This window comes from Meles meles, chromosome 8 (assembly GCF_922984935.1).
Source record: "Meles meles chromosome 8, mMelMel3.1 paternal haplotype, whole genome shotgun sequence".
Lineage (NCBI taxonomy): Eukaryota > Metazoa > Chordata > Mammalia > Carnivora > Mustelidae > Meles > Meles meles.
Genome location: NC_060073.1, coordinates 99,305,699 through 99,326,992, shown reverse-complemented (window position 1 = coordinate 99,326,992; position 21,294 = coordinate 99,305,699). Strand labels below are relative to the sequence as shown.

Here is a 21,294-nt window from a genome sequence, read left to right as displayed (position 1 = left end):
AGGGTCCTGGGATCGAGTCCCGCATCGGGCTCTCTGCTCAGCAGGAGCCTGCTTCCCTCTCTCTCTCTCTGCCTGCCTCTCTGTCTACTTGTGATCTCTCTCTGTCAAATAAATAAATAAAATCTTAAAAAAAAAAAGTTTAAAAAAAAAGATTAATTTATTTTAGAAAAAGAGAGAGAACGAGCAGGAGGGGCAGAGAGAGAGGAAGAGAAAATCCCTAGCAGACTCTGGAGCTCGATCTCAGGACCCTGAGATCAGGATCTGAGCCTCAACCAGCGGCACCACCCAGGCGCCCCCACAAATGACCCTTTTAATGACTCTAGAAGAGCTGTTCCAGGAAACTGTGTGGAAAGCCCTCCAGGGTTTGAAAAGGCAATATGACTCGTACTTTCCATACAAACACAATGCATCTTTATTGAAATTTGCAAAATAAAAACAAAAACACACATTTCAAGTTAGTTTAAAAAATACCTTCCCTATCCCTGGTCCCAACAAAACCCAACCAAGACAGCAGGACAGGTCATATGAATGCAGGGAGCTGAAGTGGGAGTGACGGTGCTGTTAGATAAGGAAGTACAGATCAAGGGGCCTGGAGGACTCACTGACCAGCAGTCCTCACCCAGACCAGCACTCCCTGCAGTCATAGGGAGGACTGGGGAAGGGGGTGCGCGCTCTTCCTAATCTGAGGTCCACTTCCTCTTCTTCTGCCTCCTGAATGTTTGGATCTTAACTGAGACTCAGTTTTCCCATAGAAGAGAAAGATGTGGGTGGAGGACTGGAGGTCTGGAAGGTGGTTCCCCAAGACTCAGGCCTCTGAGCTAGGGTTGGCCCTTATAGGAAGGAGAGAAACCAGATGGCTTGCTTAATAAGTGGCTGGACCCTCACACCAGAGAGCCGGCCTGACTCTGGGCGGGCACCATCACAGGGACAGCACCCATGCGGTTCAGAGTGGAGGAAGACACTCCACCAGGGCTGGGGGATATTGGCTGAGGTCGGGCCCCATCTGTCCTGTGCAACCTGGGTGAAGGCAGGACCTGACTGGAGAGGCTGAGCGTGGGGGTCAGTGCACCAGGCCTGGGAGGACCTTGGGGGTGCCGGAGGGCTCGTGCTGAGGTGACAGAAGAAAGGGTCCCGTTCTTGGAGATTGTGTCTGAGCCCTTGGGCCAAGGCAGGGTCCGGGGAGCAGTGGCGTCCTCCCTAGTGATCAAAGAAGTGATAAGAGGTCAGAAGCTGGAGAGGGAAGAAGGGAGGATTTCTGCGCCCTTTGTCTTATTCCCTGCTCAGACACCGTATCACTCTCCCCTCCTTTAAAATCCCCCCCCCCCCCCCCGGTGGAATGATGTTTCAGTCACTGCCCACCTTTCCCTGAGATGACGGCAGCCTGGACTCCCAGCCAAGGGAAGCTAGAAGAACCCCACTGGGGCAGAGACCAGACACACTTACTTGATATCATTGGCCGGCTCCTCTAGGGCCTTGCTTCGGCGTTGGTACAAGAGGACCAGCCCAGCCAGCAGCCCTAGTCCAACCAGAGTGCCCACAACAGCTCCAGCAACGACCGTTGGCCCTGGCCCTGGAAAAGCCTTGGTGTCAGGGGCAGACATCCAGGGGAGACACTGATTCCCACCATCTCCAATCCCTCTACCCCACTGCCACCATCAACATTTTTTTCTTCTTCCTGTCAAGCAGAAAATGCAGTGACCAGACATTTGTAGGAACATTGACTGGAACAAGCTCTTTGTCCTGTTAGCAGTGAGAGGCCGCAGCAGCAGGCCTTGTCTCCTCTTGCAACATCCCCCCCCCCCAACCAGTGTCCAAACTTCTCCTTTACCACACTTACCCCTGACTGACCTGTGCTCACTTCCAAGGTCACATTGCACTGGGCACTGCCCACCTCGTTGTGGGCCCTGCAGATATAGACTCCAGACATGGGACTGGAAAGGTTTGTGAGGCTTAAGGATCCATGGATGGCATCTGCGGACACAATTGGGACATCAGTCCAGGGACCCTTTTCCCCACTGAAAAAAATTCTGTCCCTTCTGGAACTTTGACTCTCTAGGAGACTCATCTGTCTGTTCCCTCACAGTGGTAAAAGTTGTGACAGCCACCATGATGCTAACTCGATGACCCTCCCCATTTCCACAGGTCAGTGTCCCTGATTGAGATCTAAAAAGATTCCAAGAGGAACTGGTTCCCCAAAAAAACCCAAGCACCATGTTTGCTTTTATTTCCGATTGTTGGTTTGGTGAGAAAGAACACAGTAGGCTAGGAATCAGAAAACCTGACGTCCAGAATAGGACATGTGACTTTAAACAGGTTACTTGCTATCCCTGGGCCCCAACTTTTTGATCTGTAAAAGGGGTAATATGACCTTCTTGATGGCGTTGAAAGGATTATATGAAATAATCATTATTATAGTTAAAGTTTATTGGCCGCTTACTCTATGCCAGAGACTAAGTTCCTTACCTGAACTAACTTGCGAAAATTTCACAACAAACCTATGAGCTTGAGCACTATTTAAAAAATACAGATGGGGGGCGCCTGGGTGGCTCAGTGGGTTAGGCCGCTGCCTTCGGCTCAGGTCATGATCTCGGGGTCCTGGGATCAAGTCCCGCATCGGGCTCTCTACTCAGCAGGGAGCCTGCTTCCCTCCCTCTCTCTCTCTCTGCCTGCCTCTCTGCCTACTTGTGATCTCTCTCTGTCAAATAAATAAATAAAATCTTAAAAAAAAAATACAGATGATTTTTGTGGCGCCTGGGTGGCTCAGTCGGTCAAGCAGCTGCCTTTGGCTCAGGCCATGATCCCAAGGGCCTGGGATCTAGTCCCGCATGGGGCTCCCTGCTTAGCAGGGAGTCTGCTTCTCCCTCTCTCTCTGCCTGCCCCTCTGTCTACCTGTGATTTCTGTCTGTCAAATAAATAAATAAAATCTTTTTTAAAAAATGGTCAAATGAAAGGTAGAAAGAGGGACAAAATGAAAATCCACATACTCATGTAGTTTGCTAACATTTTGCTATACTTCATTTTCCTCTTTTTGTGAGACACTTAAAAATAAATGCTCACCATGAGTCTCCAAAAAATAAGGGCATCGACTACATAACTATAATACCACGGCCACATCTGCTAAGTTAATAATCCTCTAACAGAATTATCTAATACCTAATAATAATTATCTAATTATCCATATTGAAAATGTCCCAGTTGTCCCAAAACATTTTTTATAATTAGTGGGTTCAAATCAGGGCTATGACATCCCGTTTTACAAATGGAAGCACAGAGCCAAGTACAGCTAGTACACGACAGAGCTGGAATTTGAATGCAGATTATCTAGCTCAAGAGCCTCTTCAGTAACATAAGTACACAGCACGTGAAAGCCCCCAACACAGAGCTTGCACCTGCTGGGCCCTCTTTTTCCATCCCTTCTCCCCACTCCCTCCTTCACCCCAGAATTTTGCAGCATGACCTCCCCTTTCACACCAGTCCCTCTGGTGCCTCTTATCTTTCCCTCCCCCAGCCACAGTCTCAAGTTCCCTCACCTAAAACTGGTGCAAAGAAAACCTGGGCGGATGGGGGTGCCCGCTCCCACTGGTACTGGGCAGCTGGCTTACTCCTCGGGGACTGGCAGCTCAGGGTCACATTGGTCCCCACACGGGGCACGCCCAGGAGACCACAGGATGGAGGAGCTGGAGGAACTGAAGCAGGGAGACAGGTTAAAAGCTCAACCCCAGGGGACAAACAGATCCCCCCCCAACCCCCCCCCCAACCTTCTGCCACTCTGTCTGCCCTCCTCTAATGTTTACACTCAGCCCTTTGGGAGACAGACCTGCCTGGGCTCCTGTGGGGCTGGGGAAGGTGTTGCCGTGTGTGCTTCTCACTCACCCAGCACACTGAGTTCTAAAGTTTTGCTGCTGTGGCTCCTTTTGATGCCTTGGTGGTCTTGCACGTTCACAGAGCAGCGGTAGCACCCAGAGTCTTTCTCCTGGAGGTCCTGCAGCCGCAGTGACACATTCTGGGAAGGCATGGAGTAGACCAGGGATACCCCACTTTTGCTTGACGTGGCCCCACTGATGTATGCCAGCACCTGGTGTGGGACACAATGCTTCCCCGTTATTCCATGTGTGCCCAGTGCCCATAGATTCAGCTAATTCCCCCTCCCCCAAACTGGCAGTCTTCAAATGGTTCTCTCCTGCAGTCACCCCCTCTGACCTGTCCCAGCTCCCCATTCCGCCGTCTCCCTCCCCTCTCTCTCCCTGCCCCTGGGTCCTCTTCCCCAGGACAGTTCTTGATCCCATATGCTTTGTCTCTTCATCTCCCTCTTGGGGTGTTTAGAAAGGTGGTATGAGGCGTGAGGGATAATGTAAACAGAAGGTATTTATGAAAGAAACTTAGATTACTGGAGGTAGGTCAAAGATTTTTTTTTAAATCTTTTTATAATCTTTTTCTTGAAGATGTCCCCCCTTCCCCATGTATAAATTCAGACTCTGTGAAACTCTGGATGTACCCCTGCAATTTAGGTTTCTCTCATATGTACTCCTATTTATCAAATGACCTCTAGAAAATACTTTCCAGAGCCTTGGGAGGAGCCCAAGCAAATAAGGGGCTCTGAAAATGAAGTTTCATCGGCTTCCGGGTAAATAGCCTCTGAGAAGTCTGATATCAGGAAGGAGGGTAGATGTGAGGTTGGGAAAGGAGACTGCCCCTGTGTAAAGGGGCAGTGGGATGGATTCGGAAGAGAAGTGGCCTGTGACAGCGCCCAAAAGCACAAAGAAGGTGAAAACAGGAAGATGCTCAGCTTTTTCAAGTTGTGAGAAACTTGGCCTTAACCCTTCCCTGGCCCTCAAAGGCCAATCCTCGCTGCCCCTCCCCCAAAGCAAAGCAAAATGCTTTTCCACTTTCCTTTGTTTTGTGTCCTGGATTTCTAGGGTAAGTTGGGGAAAAGAAAATTCTTTGGGGGCCTCCAAGGTCAAAACAAAAATTGAGCTGGTGAGGAGGACCTTACTTTTTCCTGAATATTCCTTCCCCATTCCCCACCCCCAGCCAACCCTCCCACTCCCGCCACCTCTTCCCCACGCTCAGCCACAGCGTGTAGCCTCCGGCTGAGATGCTGCCCTCCCTCACCTGGTTCAGATCCTTCCCTTCTTGCTCCAAGAACCACATCACCGTGAGCAACTCCCACCGCTGGGACGAAGGTACCTGTCCTTGCACGGTGTACCACGCTGGGAGCACCACTTCTGATCCTTCCACTGCCTTCAACCTGGTGAGGCCAGAGGGCACGTGGAGCTCCACCTGGGCCTGTGAGGGGGACGCTGAGGACAAGAGCAAGGAGGCATGAGCTCGGAGGACAGGCTCCGGGCTCCTCCGCTTGCGGATCTTGCCCAGCCCAGCGGGAGGCGGGAGGTGAGGACGACCCCGGCAGGGTCCCACCTCTGTAGGTCTCGAGCATTGCCCAAGGGACTGCTGACCTAGTGTCCTGCTTTCATCAGAACGTATTCTCCGTAATCTCGGCCTGCCCGTGGGTTCCTAACAGGGGTAGGGACCCATTTCTGTGCATTTATTTGTATCCAGACGAGCAGATTTCAGAGCACCAAGAAGAGGGGGCTGATTTCCAGGGCGAGGGGAGAGGAAGATCTCTAAGAGTAAGGGCGTGTTGAATACTTTTAATCTGCACTCTACGTAGCCCACTTGCTCCCCCAGTTTCCCCGGAGGGGGCCAAGAGGGCTTAGCGACGCTGGTCAGGATCGCCAGCGTTCCCCGCTCCTGCTTCTCAACCCGACGGGCGGAGGGGGTTCGGAGGCCGCCGGATTAGCGATTAACCCGCGGCTCCTTCTGAACTACCAGCTCTGAGCGAGAGACCGGAGCCGCCGGGGGCTCCAGCTGACCGACTGACGGCCGCGCTCCCCCGCCTCCCGCTCCGTCCCGACCCAGGGCCAGCTCTGGGAAAGCGGAGAGTGGAGGCCCTTTGGGGGCTCCAGGCGATCTGGGAGGGTCCTATGAGGTCGCAGGAAATCACGGGCAGAACTGGAACACGAACGAAGGCCCCCTGACAATCAAGTACAAATCCGCGTGAGTTTGGCGTTCAGGAGGTGGACTGGGGTGTCGGTTTCAAGGAGAGGACAGTGGAACCAGTGCTTGCTGATGACGTCCAGAAACATTCACTTTTTGCCCTTCAGAGAGGCAACCCAGCAGCGGAATCCTAAGTCCTTGGGAGGAATAACCTTGGGCTTGGACCGGCCAGGCCCCGGGAGGCCAGCCACCGTAGCCCCTGGCCTCCGCACTCTGAGTCTGAGACGCCATCTCCGCGTGATGACCAGGCGGCCAAGGCGCGGACAGACGCCGCACGCAGGCCGGGCTTTCCGCCCTCCTGGAGCCGGGCTGCAGGCCCCTAAGGGCCCCAGCGCGGATCCGGCCAGGATGCGAGCCACCCCCACGGCTTTCCGCCTGCGTGTCTTTCCAGAACCCCCACCCCTATTCCTTGGCCTTCGCGGCACCCCCCTATCCATTTCCTGGCAGGTCCCTGCGGGCCGGGCAGGAAACTTGTGCCCGGTGATAAGCCAGAAGACAATGACCGGGGCGCCGCTGGACCGGAGGCTCTACAGGAGAAAACAAAATCTGCCTCAAGGAGCCCGACTCCCCCTGGGGACCGGGGCGGACCTGGCCCGCACGCGGGTCTCGGGAGGCCGGGACGGCAGGAGGCCTGCGGGCGGTGCCGGATCTCCCCCGGCCTTTCTGCCGCGCACTCCCAAGAGGCCGCAAACAGTTCCCGTCGGGAAACCTGCCTGGGGCCCGGGAGACGCGCGAGCTTCCTTCGCCGCAGGTGCCCCCGGTGACCTTCCCCAGGTCCTGCATTGACCTTTTTCACTGCGAAAGGTGGCGGCGGTAAAAGAGCTAGTGATGGACACGCTGGGGTCTGGGCAAATGCTTCCTGTCCTCCGCCCCAGTGGGAAACTAAGAGCTGAAACTGGGACACTCTCAAGCCTGGGTGTCTGCGGGGGCAGAAGCTCCTTTTCGCTGGCAGGGTCGGTGATACCACAGGCAGAGGACAACCGAGTGGTTGGATCCGAGTGAAGGACACAGGAACAGCCCAAGAAAGGGACCCTTCTGGCCCACTCCGAGACCAGAGTGATGGAGCCGGCAAGACCCAAAGGAGCAGGAAAAATAGGCCTGCTCCCCAGGCTACTATTTTTAGTCTCCTTTTCTCTGAGAAACTCCCCCCGCGGGCTTCTCACGCCCCAGGGGCAGCAGCGCAGAGCCACGGAGGAGCGGAGTCCAGCAGAGCTGGTGCCTGTCCCCAGCACCCTGGGCCCCAGTGCCAGTTAACTCTTGAGTGGCTGGTGGAGGTCAGCAACCCCCTGGGCCGCCTGGTAGGGAGGTTGAGCCTGGGCTGTCCTTGTGAAAACCGAAGGCCAGAGTTAGGATAGGAAAAGGAGACGTTGCAGGAGAGGTGCAGACGCTGCCCAAGCAAGGAACCGGGACTTTTCTCCCTTGCTTGACAAAAGCCCCAGCAGAGAGATGGCGGAGTTGGGGATAGACTGCAGAAGGGAAAGGGGTGCTGAGGTTGCCGTTGGGAGAAGACCGCCTAGAAGTGAAGGGATCCTGAGCAGGCCCACCAAGCCTACAGGGACAGAAATCTGTCCAGGCTTTGGTGTGTCAGGTGGGCTGCTCAGAGTCCTCTTTGTCTAGGGACCCTGATCACTTTATGTCCCAACACCCTTGCAACACAAATCAGGCTAAAGGGGGCATGGGCAAGAGTTAGTTGGTCCCAGTCTCTGTCCCCATCACTGTGGATGAATTTCACTCTGTCTCTCTGTATCTGTGATTTCCAACCTGAGTGAAATAAGTTAAATTTGACCTTGACAAACTCACCCTTCACCCTTCTGGAGATCCTTGAAAGAGATGGCAAGACAGCCCCAGAGGAAGATGCTTATAATGGGTTTAGTTCTTGCTGGGCCTTTACTCTCCAGATATCACAATGGACAATCCCCAGCTCCTGAGAGCTCCTGGAAGCCTTCAACACTCCTTGAGCACTTGCTCCAAGGAAGCACCCTTCTCTGACTCTTTGAGGAAACTTCTATTTCCTTTGTCCGTTTGGCTCTGGGAACCAATGGGGGTGGTGGACCTCATGGGGGGGGGTCACAATTCTGCTCCTTTAGGCATTCAAACCCCTCCCCCATTTCCTGTGTCCCAAGTGACCTCACGGTCAAACTTTTGGGGCACCTCCCTTTATTCCCAGGGCAGGAAGCTGGAGGGGGGTAGAGGGAGGATCTGGGCTGGGGAATTGATGTGAAGTGCATTTGCCAAGGCTGGGATCCAGGGGATTCCTGGGGTTCTTACATATCAGCTCCTGTGTGGGGTGGGGGACATGAGGGGGCTGGAGTTAAGTCCTTAAGCTCTTTAGCCTGTGTCTCATCTAGCCGCTCAGCTCATCTGGCCCTGCTGGGTGGAGGTGGGGAGTGCTGGTGAGGAATGGTTCGCACAACTCACAGAGTGGTCTACGCACACAGATGCCCTGACCCTCTCTCCAACCAGGCAGTAGCTGTCCCGACAGAGCAAAGATAGAAGTCAATCCCAGCCAGGGATGCCCTGGGAGGGTAGAGCGGGGAGGGAAAGTGGGGGCAGGAGGGCAAGAGTCAGAGGGGGGTGGCCCCATCCACCCAGTTCCTTCATCAGTGCCCAAGACCACCTCCCTCGGGGTCGGAGTCATCCCATTACCCGTCTCAAGTTCCCTCCCGGGGCACGTTTCACTCACCGAGGGTACTCAGCCCCAGGACCAAAAACCGCAGCAAGCTGGTCGCAGGAGGCCTGGGCAGGGAAACCATGGCACTCCCTGGCCCCGACGGAGTAAGGGGCGCCGGCTCCGGGACACACCGAGCGACAGGTGCTGAGGCGGGTAGGCAGCTGGGGCGGACGCAGGAGCCGGGCCACTGACACCGAGGGCGGCTCTAGCCAGAATCTGTGCGCGTGTGTCCCGCCGGCGGGGTGGGGACCGACGGGGACGGGGGGGGCGGGGCGTTCGAGGGGGGCGGAGAGGTCGCGGTCTTCCCGGGCGGGGCGTGCGGGTGACCCGCCACCGTTGAGCGGGGGGGGGGGGGGGGGGGGGGGCGGGGCGGCTCCCGCGCTCCGACGGCCGGATCTCGCGGCCTCCACCCTGGCAGGACGCAGGGTGGGGTGGGGTAAGTCTCGGTGCCCCCACAGCCGGCCGGGGTGCCAGGGGAAAAGGGAAGGGACCTGAACTCCCACACTGGGGCCAAACCCTTCCCCCTCCGCCGCCGGGGTCGGGGGAAGACGGAGAACTGAGTGTCGTTTGGGGGACTCTCCGACGTCCAGGAGCCGCCCGCACCCCTGACACCTGAGCCGGCCGAGACTCTGGCCTCCGCTCCGAGCTTGGGTACCGCGCCCTCCGCCTAAGCGGGGCGGCCTTCCTGATGGAGGAAAAGGGGGGCTGCGTTGTCCCGGAGCCCCTAGGCTTCCGCGGGCTGTGGGGCGGAGCGGCGGGAGGGGGCCCGGTTCTCCGGAACCGGACGGGGAAGAGATGCGGCCCGGCCCGCCTCCGCCCAGCCCCGCAGGGGCCCCCACTGTCTGCTCCGGGGAAGGCCCAGAGCCGCGCCGGCGGGGGCGTGCGGGGACCGTCTGCACCTGCGGGCGGCGGAGAAGGGCTCTCAGCACGTCCTCGGAAACTCCCTAAAACCCAGGCCCCAGGTCACTGGGTCCTATGCCTCAGCTCCCGAACAGGGAGGGGACCGGCTCAAGGAAGCCCCAGGAGCTAAGCAGGAAACTGAGGCAACAGGAGCCCGGCTCCCAGCGAAAAGAATGGCTTATGGGCCTTATGCTGACTGGGGAGGTGGGGGCGGCTGTGGGAAGGAAGACCCGACAAAGCCCCCCCGTTTCTTTATTCCCCCATCTTCGCTGCCTCCCTCCCCCCACCCCATCCTTCGTCAGGCCGGCTCTGATCCTTTAATTCCCGGGACCAGCTCTCGTTCGCTGTGAATTTAATTTAACCGTCCCCCTCCCCACCCCCTCACCACTTCCAGTTGGTCCAAAGGCACCTCTGCGCCCTCTGGCGGCCGCAGCTCCCCCACAGCCGGGCTCGCACCTGTTCCTGCTTCTCAGTCCAACGGCCCAAATACAGATGCTTCAAGCACTGGGGCACAGCTTAACCACCGAGCAAAGGTCACCGGAGGCAGAAAGCATAACAACAAATTCTTGGCGCTGCCTGCTCTGGGTGGCAGTTGACTGGGAAAAAAGGCAGCGACTGGGAAGAAAGGCAGACAGGCCTCCGATTCCATTTATTCCACACAGTCCTGCTCTGTTTTAACACCGAGTGTGGGCTGGGTGCCTGCGTGGAACGTCTTTTTCTACACACACCCCTTCGGATGCCTCTGCCTAGTGTGACTTGCCTGACTGCTCTTCAAATACCTGCCATGCAGTGGCATTGAGAAATGCCTATGCAAACACTAGACCGCTCATGCAACCCTGGAATCCAATACTGGGCAGCTGAGAGGCAGCAAAGGCAACAGAAACAGATAACTGCTAATCTCATACCCTTATGCAAGGACCTGCAAACTTAGATTGTCAAGGAGAGAGAGAGGGTGTGTGTGTGTGTGTACTTGGTTTAGTGCTGTTGGTTTAGTTTTTCTATTCTGTCACACTCAAATTTTCCTTTAGTTTATGCTGCAAACCACCTCCTGTAAACATCCCTCCTTCATTTCCAGACTAGGGTTAAGTTACCCCAAATTGGTAACTCCTTCCAAGAAAGGTAGTACAAAGTCTCTTGGTTGTATCCCAGGAAAGCCGAAGCATCTAATTACACGGGCTGTGCTCACTCCTACCAAGTGCTATATATTCACTCTCTGTACACGTGCGTGCGCGCGCACACACACACACATTTTCTCACTCTCTGTAGCTAACTTCTTTGGAATGTAGATCCCAAATAATATCTTCTCCATGTAACACAGGGGCCATCCCATTAGGACTCTTTCACTGCCCTCGCCCCAACCAAAAGTTCTCCCATTCTAACTCCTATTCCAACCACTTCTTTCCACTGACCCCGGGTCAGTCAGTGACAGAAATTAGCAGAGCGTCTCCGTTCCTTTCTGAGTTTTTGCCAGGATGCCTTTTAGGATGAACACTGCTGTCTACTCTTGTGTAAAATGAGAATGTTCGCAGATAACCTGTGAGTGGCCTGGAGACTGCTTCCATAAACGGGTTGAATGAGAGAGCTAAGTTCATGGTTTCCTATGTTAGGAGACATGCAGGTCACTAGTGTTTCTTCCAATCGTACTTCATCTCATTTCTCAAAGCATGAACATAGTGTCTCCATCCCCCTTGACTCCGTTCTAAGGCTTCATTAAGGTCCATGTTTTATCTTTAATAATGCTCAAATGAGTTACATGATACCCTGCTACCCTCTCTTCAAGATTGTTCTGGCCAGAGAAACTGGATATTCAGTTATCAGCAAGCTGCTTTCTTTCCTTTCCAAGCGTCCATTTCCCAGTGCTATTTTGTCTCTTGCCCCCATCGCTCACTCATCCCAAGCTGAGTGGTAAAAACACACAGGTTCTTGGATCTAGCCAGCCTTGGTCCTCTTCTCCATGCTGCCCACGGTGCTCTAGTAAGGCCCCCTTCTCAGTAATGTTGGGTAGATCTGAAATACCCTCAATAAATTGTCCCCCAGCTTAAGTAACTCAACAGCAACAGAAAGCGGGATAGAAAAAAAATGCATGAAGCATGTTGGTTTTGGGATTGGTTGGCGGCAAAGTTTGGGGGTGCTATATGCTACTCCTGGTAATGCTTTTTCCTGCAGCACATAGCACTGAATGTTAGGAAATGACTGCTAAAAGATGGTCAATGGAGCCTCCGCCTTTAGGTCTGTAATTCCAAGTTCGAAAGAGGAGCAAAGTCATGAGAATTTCCTAAGGCCCATACCTGTCAACTGTGCCCAGAGAGAAGAGGTGCTACACTTAAATTCCAAGAATATTTACACCCTCCCTGAACTAGCATCCACTTATTTTGTTTGTTTGATTGAGTAAGCTCTACACCCAGCGTGGAGCATGAACTCACAACCCTGAGATCGAGAGTCATATGCTCTACCAACTGATCCAGCCAGGGGCCCCGACTAGCATCCATTTTTAGCAGCTCATATCAGAAAACAGCCAACTCCTTAAACTTAGACTAAAATACATTAAATAAGACATGAATAAAAGTCATCCCATTGATTATGAGCTCTCTAGCCATCGAAAAATAAGCATCAATCAACCAAGAGGTATCAAGATGAGAAAATCACTGATTTGAGGCCATTCAGATTGTAGGAAGAAGACTACTTTTTTTTTTTAAATCAATATGCAATTTTATCTTCAATAGTATAAAAAAAGTGGGGGAAATTATAGCTCTTACCTGGATTTGCAGTCCATCTAAAGGAGAGCACCTGAGACGTGTTGGGGGACTCATTGAAGATACACCATCAAGCTAACAAGTCCCAGCCATGAGACCAAAGTGATCTTTGCCTGCCCTTCCAGTAAACTAGTTGTTAGCCAAAAGCGCTAACCTCTAAGTGGAGTGTTCATTAGTTGATGCCAAGAAATCCCTGAAAAGTCTAAATGGAATAGCTGCCTTCCTAAGGGACAGATAGGAAGCTTTATTGTGGATCACTTAAAAAAAAAGTTTTTGGATGTTTCTGTTATATTTTCTGTTTTATAAAGAGCATGATGACAGTAATTCCCCACTTACACTCTTTGAGAGAGTGGCCCCTGCCGAGTGAGCATTAACATGAAGAAGGAGAATCTCTTGCAAATTCACGTACGTAGGGTCAGAAGGAATATCCCATTTTTCAAAAAGAAATACAAAATGCAACATCCAGTGATTTGGTGCTATGACAAATAATGACATTGGTCAGCGGGGTGCAGACAGTGAAGATATCCTACTCCCTTTGTTCTGTACGTTGTGAGCAGCGAAGTCTGCATAGGTCATACCACCGGTGTGCCTATGCCCTGCTACAAAAAAAGCTCAAACAGTGCTCCAAGAGGCCAAGAATTACTTTAATAATTTTTTTTTAAAAAGTTTAAATGGCAACACAACCATAAAGTTGGTACATCACAGAAACAAAGGTCTTTGCAGGCAACACTGATTGGGAATAGCAAAACACTTGGCTGGTGAAAAAAATGAAACTCTAAATTATATACAATAGTAGCTAAGGGTAATATTGAAAAACAGTCTTATTTACTGTGACTCGCGATTTAACTTGCCATTATCTATTGCTTATTTATTCAGGGTTGTAAATAATACTTATATAGAGACATAGAGATGTGTAAAAATGAAACATTGTGAAAAAAATACAATTTTTCAATTTCATATGAAACTCAAAGTATAAGTTTTGTCCAATATGGAATGTACCTACATTTGTTTATATTAGGGCTCTAAAATCCATTTAAAAATTGTCTTTTTGTTTTTAAAAAAAGAACAGCTGACCCACCATGCAAGTTCACTGTGTATCTTGTTTGCTCAAAATGAGCATTTTCAGGTGAGGTCTGTTTTTTCTGCCCAAAGTCTGGTATAATTCGGTTGAAGTTGTACTGGCCTGACTGTGGAAAGAGTTTCCGTGAGGAGTCTGATGGCAGCATCTGGATAAGGGGGCAGTCTCGGGAATGCAGTGAGTAGAGAAGGGAGGTAAGAGCCCAAATCCTTATGAAGGATGATGTTCAGTTGTTAAATTTTAAGGGGTATCCAATGGCTTTTTCCAGGCACTCAACTAAAGAGCCGGCGGAAAGAAAATCCCTCTCTACTTCTACGAATTTGATATAGATAGATTTGGGGGAGACTCCAGGATCCACAATACAGTTCTGGGACAAAAACCCATTAATACCAACCCAATCTTTGCTGAAGGTTTTGGTATTTGCTTGGAAATGTAAAAATAAGCATTGCTGGAGAGTCCTGACCTCAGCAATCCCGAGGTAGCAATAGATTATTCGGGTGGGTTCGATTTCCACCTGTAATGAGGCTTGTGCCGAGAGGGTCTCCAAGTCAACCCGGCCCTCCTTTCCTGGGTCCAGAGAATGTCGCTCCAGGTGTGGCGAGGGGGGCCTCTCCATACATTCTTCGTAGCCAATGGCATAAAGGCCTGGACTTTTGGGAATGCCTCCCGGTAATAAATACTGAACCACGTTCCCCCCAGTTGGTTTGGAGTGGGCAATGGGTATCCAGTCAATTTCCATGTGTAGCTCCAGGCACCGGGCTTCACTAATGGTGATCTCTAAAAACTTGTAGTAAACATTTTTCCAGTTCATTTTCTGCACACGGGTCATAATGATCCGTCCCTCCGGCTTCTCCGAGTTGAAGTATTCCCGCAGTCGCTTGCCAAGGGGCACCTGGGAGCTGATCTCAGCATAATGGTAACGAATATCCTCTTTCCAACGAGTGTTATAACCAATTCCAAAAATGGCCAGTTTGTTAGAAAGATGAAGCCTTGAAAAGTCCGTCCAGCTCTGAAACAGTTCCCATTTCAATTGTACTGATTCCAAAATCTGTACGATATTTTGCATGATGTCTCTCTTCCTAGAAAGGGAAATACAAAGTCAAATTCTTCAGGTGTCTAGCTCAGCACGGTGCACCAGCACTTTCTGCAATGATGCCAATGTTCTAATCTGTGCTGCCCAGTATGGTGGCCATTAGTACCTAAGATGTGATCAGTATGAGTGACATACGAAATTTTTAGTCATAATTTGAAATTATGTTTAAATAGCCACGTTGGGGTGCCTGGGTGGCTCAGGCATTAAGCATCTGCCTTCGGCTCAGGTCATGATCCCAGAGTTCTGGGATCGAGCCCCGTATTGGGCTCCCTGCTCAGCAGGAAACCTGCTTCTCTCCCTGCCCACTCCCCCTTCTGGTGCTCCCTCTATGGCGGTCTCTTTCTCTGTCAAATAAATAAATAAAATCTTAAAAATAAATAAATAAATAGCCACATGTGACTAGTGGCTACCATACTGGACAGTGCAGGCCAAGATGAACATAGTATTAAAATCTGAGAAACACGCTTTCCTAGGAAACTTCTAGCAATTAATGATAAAGTGCTTTCCATTACTTCTATAGTCTGGCTATATTAAACTTAGTAACTATTGATATGTAAGCCTCTGGGGTTTCAGAAACCCAAATCAAGAATTTAAAATTTTAAAATTTATTAATTAATTCCAGTATAGGGAACACACAGTGTTATATTGGTTTCAGACGTACAATCCTGGGACTCAACACCTCCACACAATACCTAGTGCTCCTCACGACAGGTGCACTCCGTCATCCCTGGCTCCCATTTCCCCCTCTGGGAATCATCAGTTTGTTCTCTATAGTTAAAGAGTCTGTTTCTTGCTTTGTCTCTCTCTTTTCCCTTTGCTTGTTTTGATTCTTAAATTCCACAAATGAGTGAAATCATATGGTATCTGTCTTTCTCTGGCTGGTTTATAAAGTGGCTATTATAATGCACAGAATGGCTTTCCAATCTAAGTACCAAAGGCAGGTGAAGGGTGCTCTATTCAAAATGGCATCCTGCACCACTTAAAATAATGAAGAGCTTAATTTCTAACCTGGAAGTTCTTAGAGTTCAGTAATTTTGGCCCATACGTGGTTGCTGTAGGAAATGCACAACCAATTATGTCTAATGGCCTGATGCAGAAACAAAATGATATTTTCTTCCAGTTGTCTGAAACTCATACTACTCCCAAATGTTGAAGAATTGTCAGTTAAGCACAGAATTAAGATCTGAGAATTCAGATGGAAAAAGTCTACATCAAGCTTGAAGGGAAAAATGAATGAATGGGGACTATTTTAGAAAACATTTTCTAAAGGGGAGCAAAAGTATAGAAATTATTTCAATTTGGATTTGGAGAGTTAACAGAGTAAGGCTGAACGTGCTGGGAAGTTTTTGTTTCAAATGCTGCTTAACTCCTAAAACTGTAACTGATACTTTACGACAATTCATGCACTATATATGAGCATATGTAATTACAAGTTTGTTTCTCAGGTATGGCAAAGACTTTGACATTGAAAGATGGAAGTTTGTTAAATGTTAACTTAGCAACAACCTATTACAGTCCACATTGGTCATAGGTTTGTTTTGTTTTGTTTTTTAAAGGTTTTATTTATTTATTTGACAGACAAAGATCACAAGTAGGTAGAGAGGGAGGCAGAGACAGAGGAGGAGGAAGCAGGCTCCCTGCTGAGCAGAGAGCCCAATGTGGGGCTCGATCCCAGGACTCTGGGATCATGACCTGAGTCGAAGGCAGAGGCTTTAACCCACTGAGCCACCCAGGCGCCCCTACATCGGTCATAGGTTTAAGCTACAAAAATACTCAATGACCACCCTTATGTACGGTCAAACGCAGGCAAAGAGAAGAGGGTGTACAGCTTCTTGGGAGGAGACAATGCTTGAAAGTTTCCTATTAAATCCTTGTATCTTCTAGGGGAAGAGTTTGGGGAACAAACTGGGGAACCTCCCACGTACTCATTCTCAGTCTGTCCTCTTACTCTCTTTGGCTTTCTCTGCAAGATGACAAAATGCTAAGATTTGGTCACCTGCTGCTTCTCGAAGCCAGAGACTGCCCTAGACTGATCTTCCACTCTTTAGTTAGTCACGGAAATTCTCAAGTATTGGAGTGGCCATCTCGATAAAATCACTACATTGCTAGAGAACTGTTCCTTCTCAGAGTACACAAAGGCACTCAGTGATCATTCATATTCAGCTTGGTGCTCAGGAGGTAGAGATATAGGACCGTGTTTCTACATGAATGCTGAAAGAAAAGCTCTCTTATACAGCCACCATCCTTCCTTGTCCTCTTTTGAAATGCTACAATGATCTCAAGGACCAGGCCAAGGAATTGGGATGGTGGAGGGCAGACATTTTCATCGATTCTGCTCACTGATCAACACCCCAGTGCCTGACATGAAGTAGGCACTTGGCAAGTAACTGTCAACTAAATGAGCAGGTTAGGTGACTCTACTTTGGATGAAGGATGGTGTGTGTATATATATATATATTTATTTATTTTAAGAGAGCTCGGTTGTTTTTTTTTTTTTTTCAAAGATTATTTATTTATTTATTTGACACAGAGAGAGAAAGAGAGAAAAAGCCCAAGCAAGGGGAGCAGCAGGCACAGGGAGAGGGAGAAGTAGGCTCCCCAAGGATCAGGGAGCCTGACATGGGGCTCAAGCCCAGGAACCCAGGATCATGACCTGAGCCGAAGGTAGTTGCTTAACCAATTGAGCCACCCAGGCGCCCCGAAGGTTGGTACGTTTTAACTACACTCTATGTCCGCTATCTTAGGCTCATCCACTTATACTTAGAGGGAGAAAAACATATCCAATGCCCAGATGAAGTTATTTTATTCAGCATTGTCTTAGCCTTAAATCATCCATAAGGAATAGTTCTGAGGAAACTTGCAGTGGAAAATAAATGGCCTATTAGGAGCCACTTTAAAGCTTCTCACTGTGTGAGCTAAAACTTGGAGAAGAGGCAGCAAAGTGGTCCGTTTCTATGAAACCTGCTGATCTGGTGTCAGCCTGGAGATCCCTGGGCCTAAGACTCATCACGTTTTCAAAACTACGGAGCACAGTAAAAATGAGACCCAGTTATTTAAATGGCTCCAGAGAAGGGTCTATTTTAGTTCCTGATTTCTGAAATTCCAACCACGGGAAAAGTACAGATGGTAGGGACACCCATTCTGTGAAGTCTGAGTTCATCTCCAGTTAGGTCACCTGGGCATCTCCTCAAGGTCCCAAGCAGTTGAAAGGGAGAGACGGGACATTTTAGTAAAGGAGAGACAATGGCCTTTTTGGAGACTTGGGGCCTGAAGGGATGGACCAGTAATAATGCATTTTTTTAAAATATTCATCATCAGAGTTTCCCTTCCTTTGGGACATTCTGATGTCTCAATTGGAAAACAGACCCCACTTCCCAACAAGAAACAGCCTCAAGCTTACTGACTTGCGTCATAAATTTCTTTGTTGAGGCATGGGGAGTGGTTATAATTTTGAGAAATAATTCTTGATCCCTAAACTTTCACCCTCTCCCAGAGACGGGAGCAGCTGATACTGGGAACTGTTTTGTTCTACAGATACTCTGAAAAAGACAGGAGCATTTGCAAAGTGGGTGGTGGTAGTGGTGGCTGGCTCAGGGAAAACAAGGTTCCTTTTTATATTGCTTGTTGCTTATCACAGCTCTTTCATCTCACCTGTTCCCCCTTTGTCCACCATCCCCTCAAACATCAAGCTCGCATGCGCACAGTGAAGTACAGAAGGAAAAAAATGGGTGCTATCAGGGCTTTCGGATGACCAGATTGCGAAAAAAAAAAATGCCATTCCTCTACTTTCCCCCTAAATTGATCTTTTAATATATTTATTTCATAGACTTAGTGAGGGACTTCCTTAAAGTTAATTAAAAGAGCCACAGACGGGCGCCTGGGTGGCTCAGTGGATTAAGCCGCTGCCTTCGGCTCAGTCATGATCTCAGGGTCCTGGGATCGAGCCCCACATCGGGCTGCTTGCTCAGCAGGGAGCCTGCTTCTCCCTCTCCCACTCCCCCTGCTTGTGTTCCCTTTCTTGCTGTCTCTCTCTCTCTGCCAAATAAATAAATAAAATCTTTAAAAATAAATAAGTAAAAGAACTACAAACATAGCATCACTGAAACTCAGAGTCCTGTGGTCTCCTTACAGAAGAGAGAACTGAACTCAGGTGACGTAGCCAGCAGAAGGATCCCAGCCCGGGATTCCATCTTTCGTCTGTCAATGTCTTTCTTTTCCAAATGGATAAAAAGGCCACCTAGGAGCTTGCTTCTTGATCCCCACAGTGTAATATCATAAGGCATGCAAGTGTTCCTCTGGCCTTTCTGGCATCGCAGCCAACCCCAGATTAACTCAGGGCCCTTCGAGTCATCCCTGTACCGTAACGAAACCCCTACATAGCCACATTTGAGTACAGGCAAACACCATCAACACACTTGTTTTTGTGTTAACACATTTATTTCTTAATGTCGTATACAAAATTCTCAATGTAGATTAACTACTGGCAGACATAAGCTAAACAGATGAGACACTGTGAATACAACTGCTCCATCAATGGTATGGCTGTATTTTCCATACGTGTCTAATGACAGCAGTGACTTTTTTCTGTCTTCCCAAGGATCACTAAATTTAGGTTAATAGACTTTGTAGAAAGAAGCATCTACTTACTGTGCCTCTTCAGAAGACTCTTGTTTTATTTTTAATGTTCTCTTTGTGACAGGTATTTCATCTGAAAAGCAAGGTTTTTGAAACAAATTATATTTTTCTAAGTAGCATACATTTAGGTAGAGAAGCAACTGTGTTTACTGTTCATTTCGTACTTTGAATGCAAGGCTGTAATTCTAGTGTCAAACACTGTCCAATGCCAGATTTATAAATATAACTCTTATATAATGAGATGCATACATTTATATGCAAGATCAGAAACCAGCTCTACAAGTATAAAATTCTTCAAGGTCACCAGTGGATTTCCAGCTAGGAGCTTAAAGCTTAATTTCACGGCAAACATGATTTTTAAAGGAACGAGAATGAAAAATGATTCTCTCCTACTCAGATTTTCTATGTAGGTTTTACAGAGCAATTATTCCCCCGATATCATGATCAATATACTCTGCATGTTATTTTTTCCCAAAGGTTTGGGAGGAACTTAACTCTCTAGGGCAAAACCCGAGTAATGGGATGCCAAAGCCATTTAGACCTTATTACCGTTTAGAAATTAAAGGGTAGCGATCACTTGGCATCGGCCCTTTTTAGTCTCCCAATCTTTAAGCTTCTCACATTGTGTTAATCTTATAGTTTTATAGCCTCTTTCTTCTCTCCTTTTCCCTTCCAATATTTGAGATATTTAAAAAAATAGCATTTGTAAGAGATATTAGCATTTCATCCTTTTTCTTTTGAAATTAGCACTTCTCTATCATCAGGAATTCTGTAACACTGGGCCTGTGGACTTTTATTGTGAGCTAAGGAAGCACATTTACAGTGCCAATCCTACTTATGCTTCCTTGGAGGCTGCCTGAGCAGCTCACTGGGGAGTCAGAACATTTACTTAGAAGTGAACACTCATCACATAACTTGTTACTGAAGCACACTGCCTGCACCAGAAACTGGGTTCGGACTTCCAAATTATGAAAGCCCCAAACTGGAGCAATTGTTGCAAAAACAAACAAAAACAACTACATAGACCTCTTTTTGAATTAGGCCATCCCAGTTTGAAATCGATGGCCAAGAGTTTTGCTTTCCATTTTTAATGCTAATCTAAATCATTCCAGCTACTGCTCGGATGGGATCCTTAATGAGTTTTGAAGGAGTATGATCACTGATAAAATTCAACATCAGCTCTTTTCAATGTAAACTGAGACTTCTTTTTCTGTTGTTGTTGCTCAGACTAAAGACTGGCTGGGGACCTTTTCCAATTCATAAACAGAAAAGTATTGGGGATAAAGCAAGGAAAAGATAGTCACGTCCAGAGAAGTTGCACCAAGAGTTAACACTCCCGGCAGCTGTCTTAGAACTCAGGAGGTGCAGGATATTTGAAATTGCATAGGATTTCACTTGTCCCTGATTAGGAATTCTGCATCTTTAGGAATTTTGTTCGTAGCCGCATCCAAATGACTCACACCAAGCTCTAGCTGGCAATGTAGGGCCAAAACAACGATGCCCGCGTTGCCCCAAGGAGGCTGGCCGTGTGCCTCGTGTGGACAGTGGGAGCAGCACCAGAGGCTAGGACAGCGACTAAGAGTGGGTGCACATATGAAGGGGTACATACACACACACACACACACACACACACACAGACACGCACGCGCACGCACACACATTAAATATCATATGTATTGGCTTTCTTACCCAATTCCTGATCTGTTGGATAGCCATGGAGATCCTGACTGTGGTTTCCCCAGTCCTCCTGTGAATACTCCTCCATAGTGCTGCCATCTGACTCCAGCTCCTGGTACAAGCCACTACTGTTAATAAGTACAGGCTGGCAGGGCTGAGCATCCCATCCTCCCTGACCAAACACCTGTTCCAACTGTTCAAATGTGTAACTGCTCTTTCTTTTCCCAACACCATGTTCTTTCACCCGACTGTAACACCTGCGAAGGGTCTAAGACACAAAGTCTTTTGTTATTCCTTTAAAGCTGTACTTCCTCTTCCAGGTACGGACCACAGATATTAATTACTATTAGACAGACACAGACAGACAAACATAGACACATTGTTACAGGAATGCTAGATTTCAAATTCATTATTATATTAGAAAAAAAAA

The 21,294-nt window shown here is 49.0% G+C and overlaps 2 protein-coding genes across 9 annotated transcripts in view; both read right to left on the bottom strand.

Moving 5' to 3' along the window:
* Positions 1 to 388: 388 nt before the first annotated feature.
* ESAM (endothelial cell adhesion molecule) lies at positions 389 to 8,954 on the bottom strand. Of its 2 annotated transcripts, none has more exons than XM_046014143.1 (7): positions 8,741 to 8,954; positions 5,113 to 5,300; positions 3,874 to 4,075; positions 3,531 to 3,686; positions 1,849 to 1,971; positions 1,444 to 1,570; positions 389 to 1,197 (listed from the first exon to the last, which is right to left on the bottom strand). In XM_046014143.1, exons 1-7 carry the CDS (start codon positions 8,808 to 8,810, stop codon positions 882 to 884), a joined length of 1,182 nt encoding a protein of 393 aa, XP_045870099.1. In that variant the 5' UTR covers positions 8,811 to 8,954; the 3' UTR covers positions 389 to 881. The 2 variants fall into 2 exon arrangements, with proteins under 2 accessions (XP_045870099.1, XP_045870100.1); XM_046014144.1 differs by lacking the exon at positions 8,741 to 8,954 and adding an exon at positions 7,858 to 7,972.
* Positions 8,955 to 13,004: 4,050 nt separating this feature from the next.
* MSANTD2 (Myb/SANT DNA binding domain containing 2) overlaps positions 13,005 to 21,294 on the bottom strand; it is a 33,297-nt gene continuing 25,007 nt past the window's right edge. For 2 of the 7 annotated variants that reach the window (XM_046014937.1, XM_046014939.1), the window contains exons 2-4: positions 20,877 to 20,976; positions 19,200 to 19,260; positions 13,005 to 14,538 (exon numbers count right to left, since the gene is read on the bottom strand). In XM_046014937.1, coding sequence (XP_045870893.1) covers positions 13,686 to 14,538; positions 19,200 to 19,260; positions 20,877 to 20,976 — 1,014 coding nt within the window. In that variant the 3' untranslated portion in view covers positions 13,005 to 13,685. Of the gene's footprint in view, positions 14,539 to 18,571; positions 18,584 to 19,195; positions 19,261 to 20,876; positions 21,133 to 21,294 lie in introns of those variants that run through there. The other 5 variants (XM_046014936.1, XM_046014938.1, XM_046014943.1 and 2 more) reach the window with 5 other exon arrangements.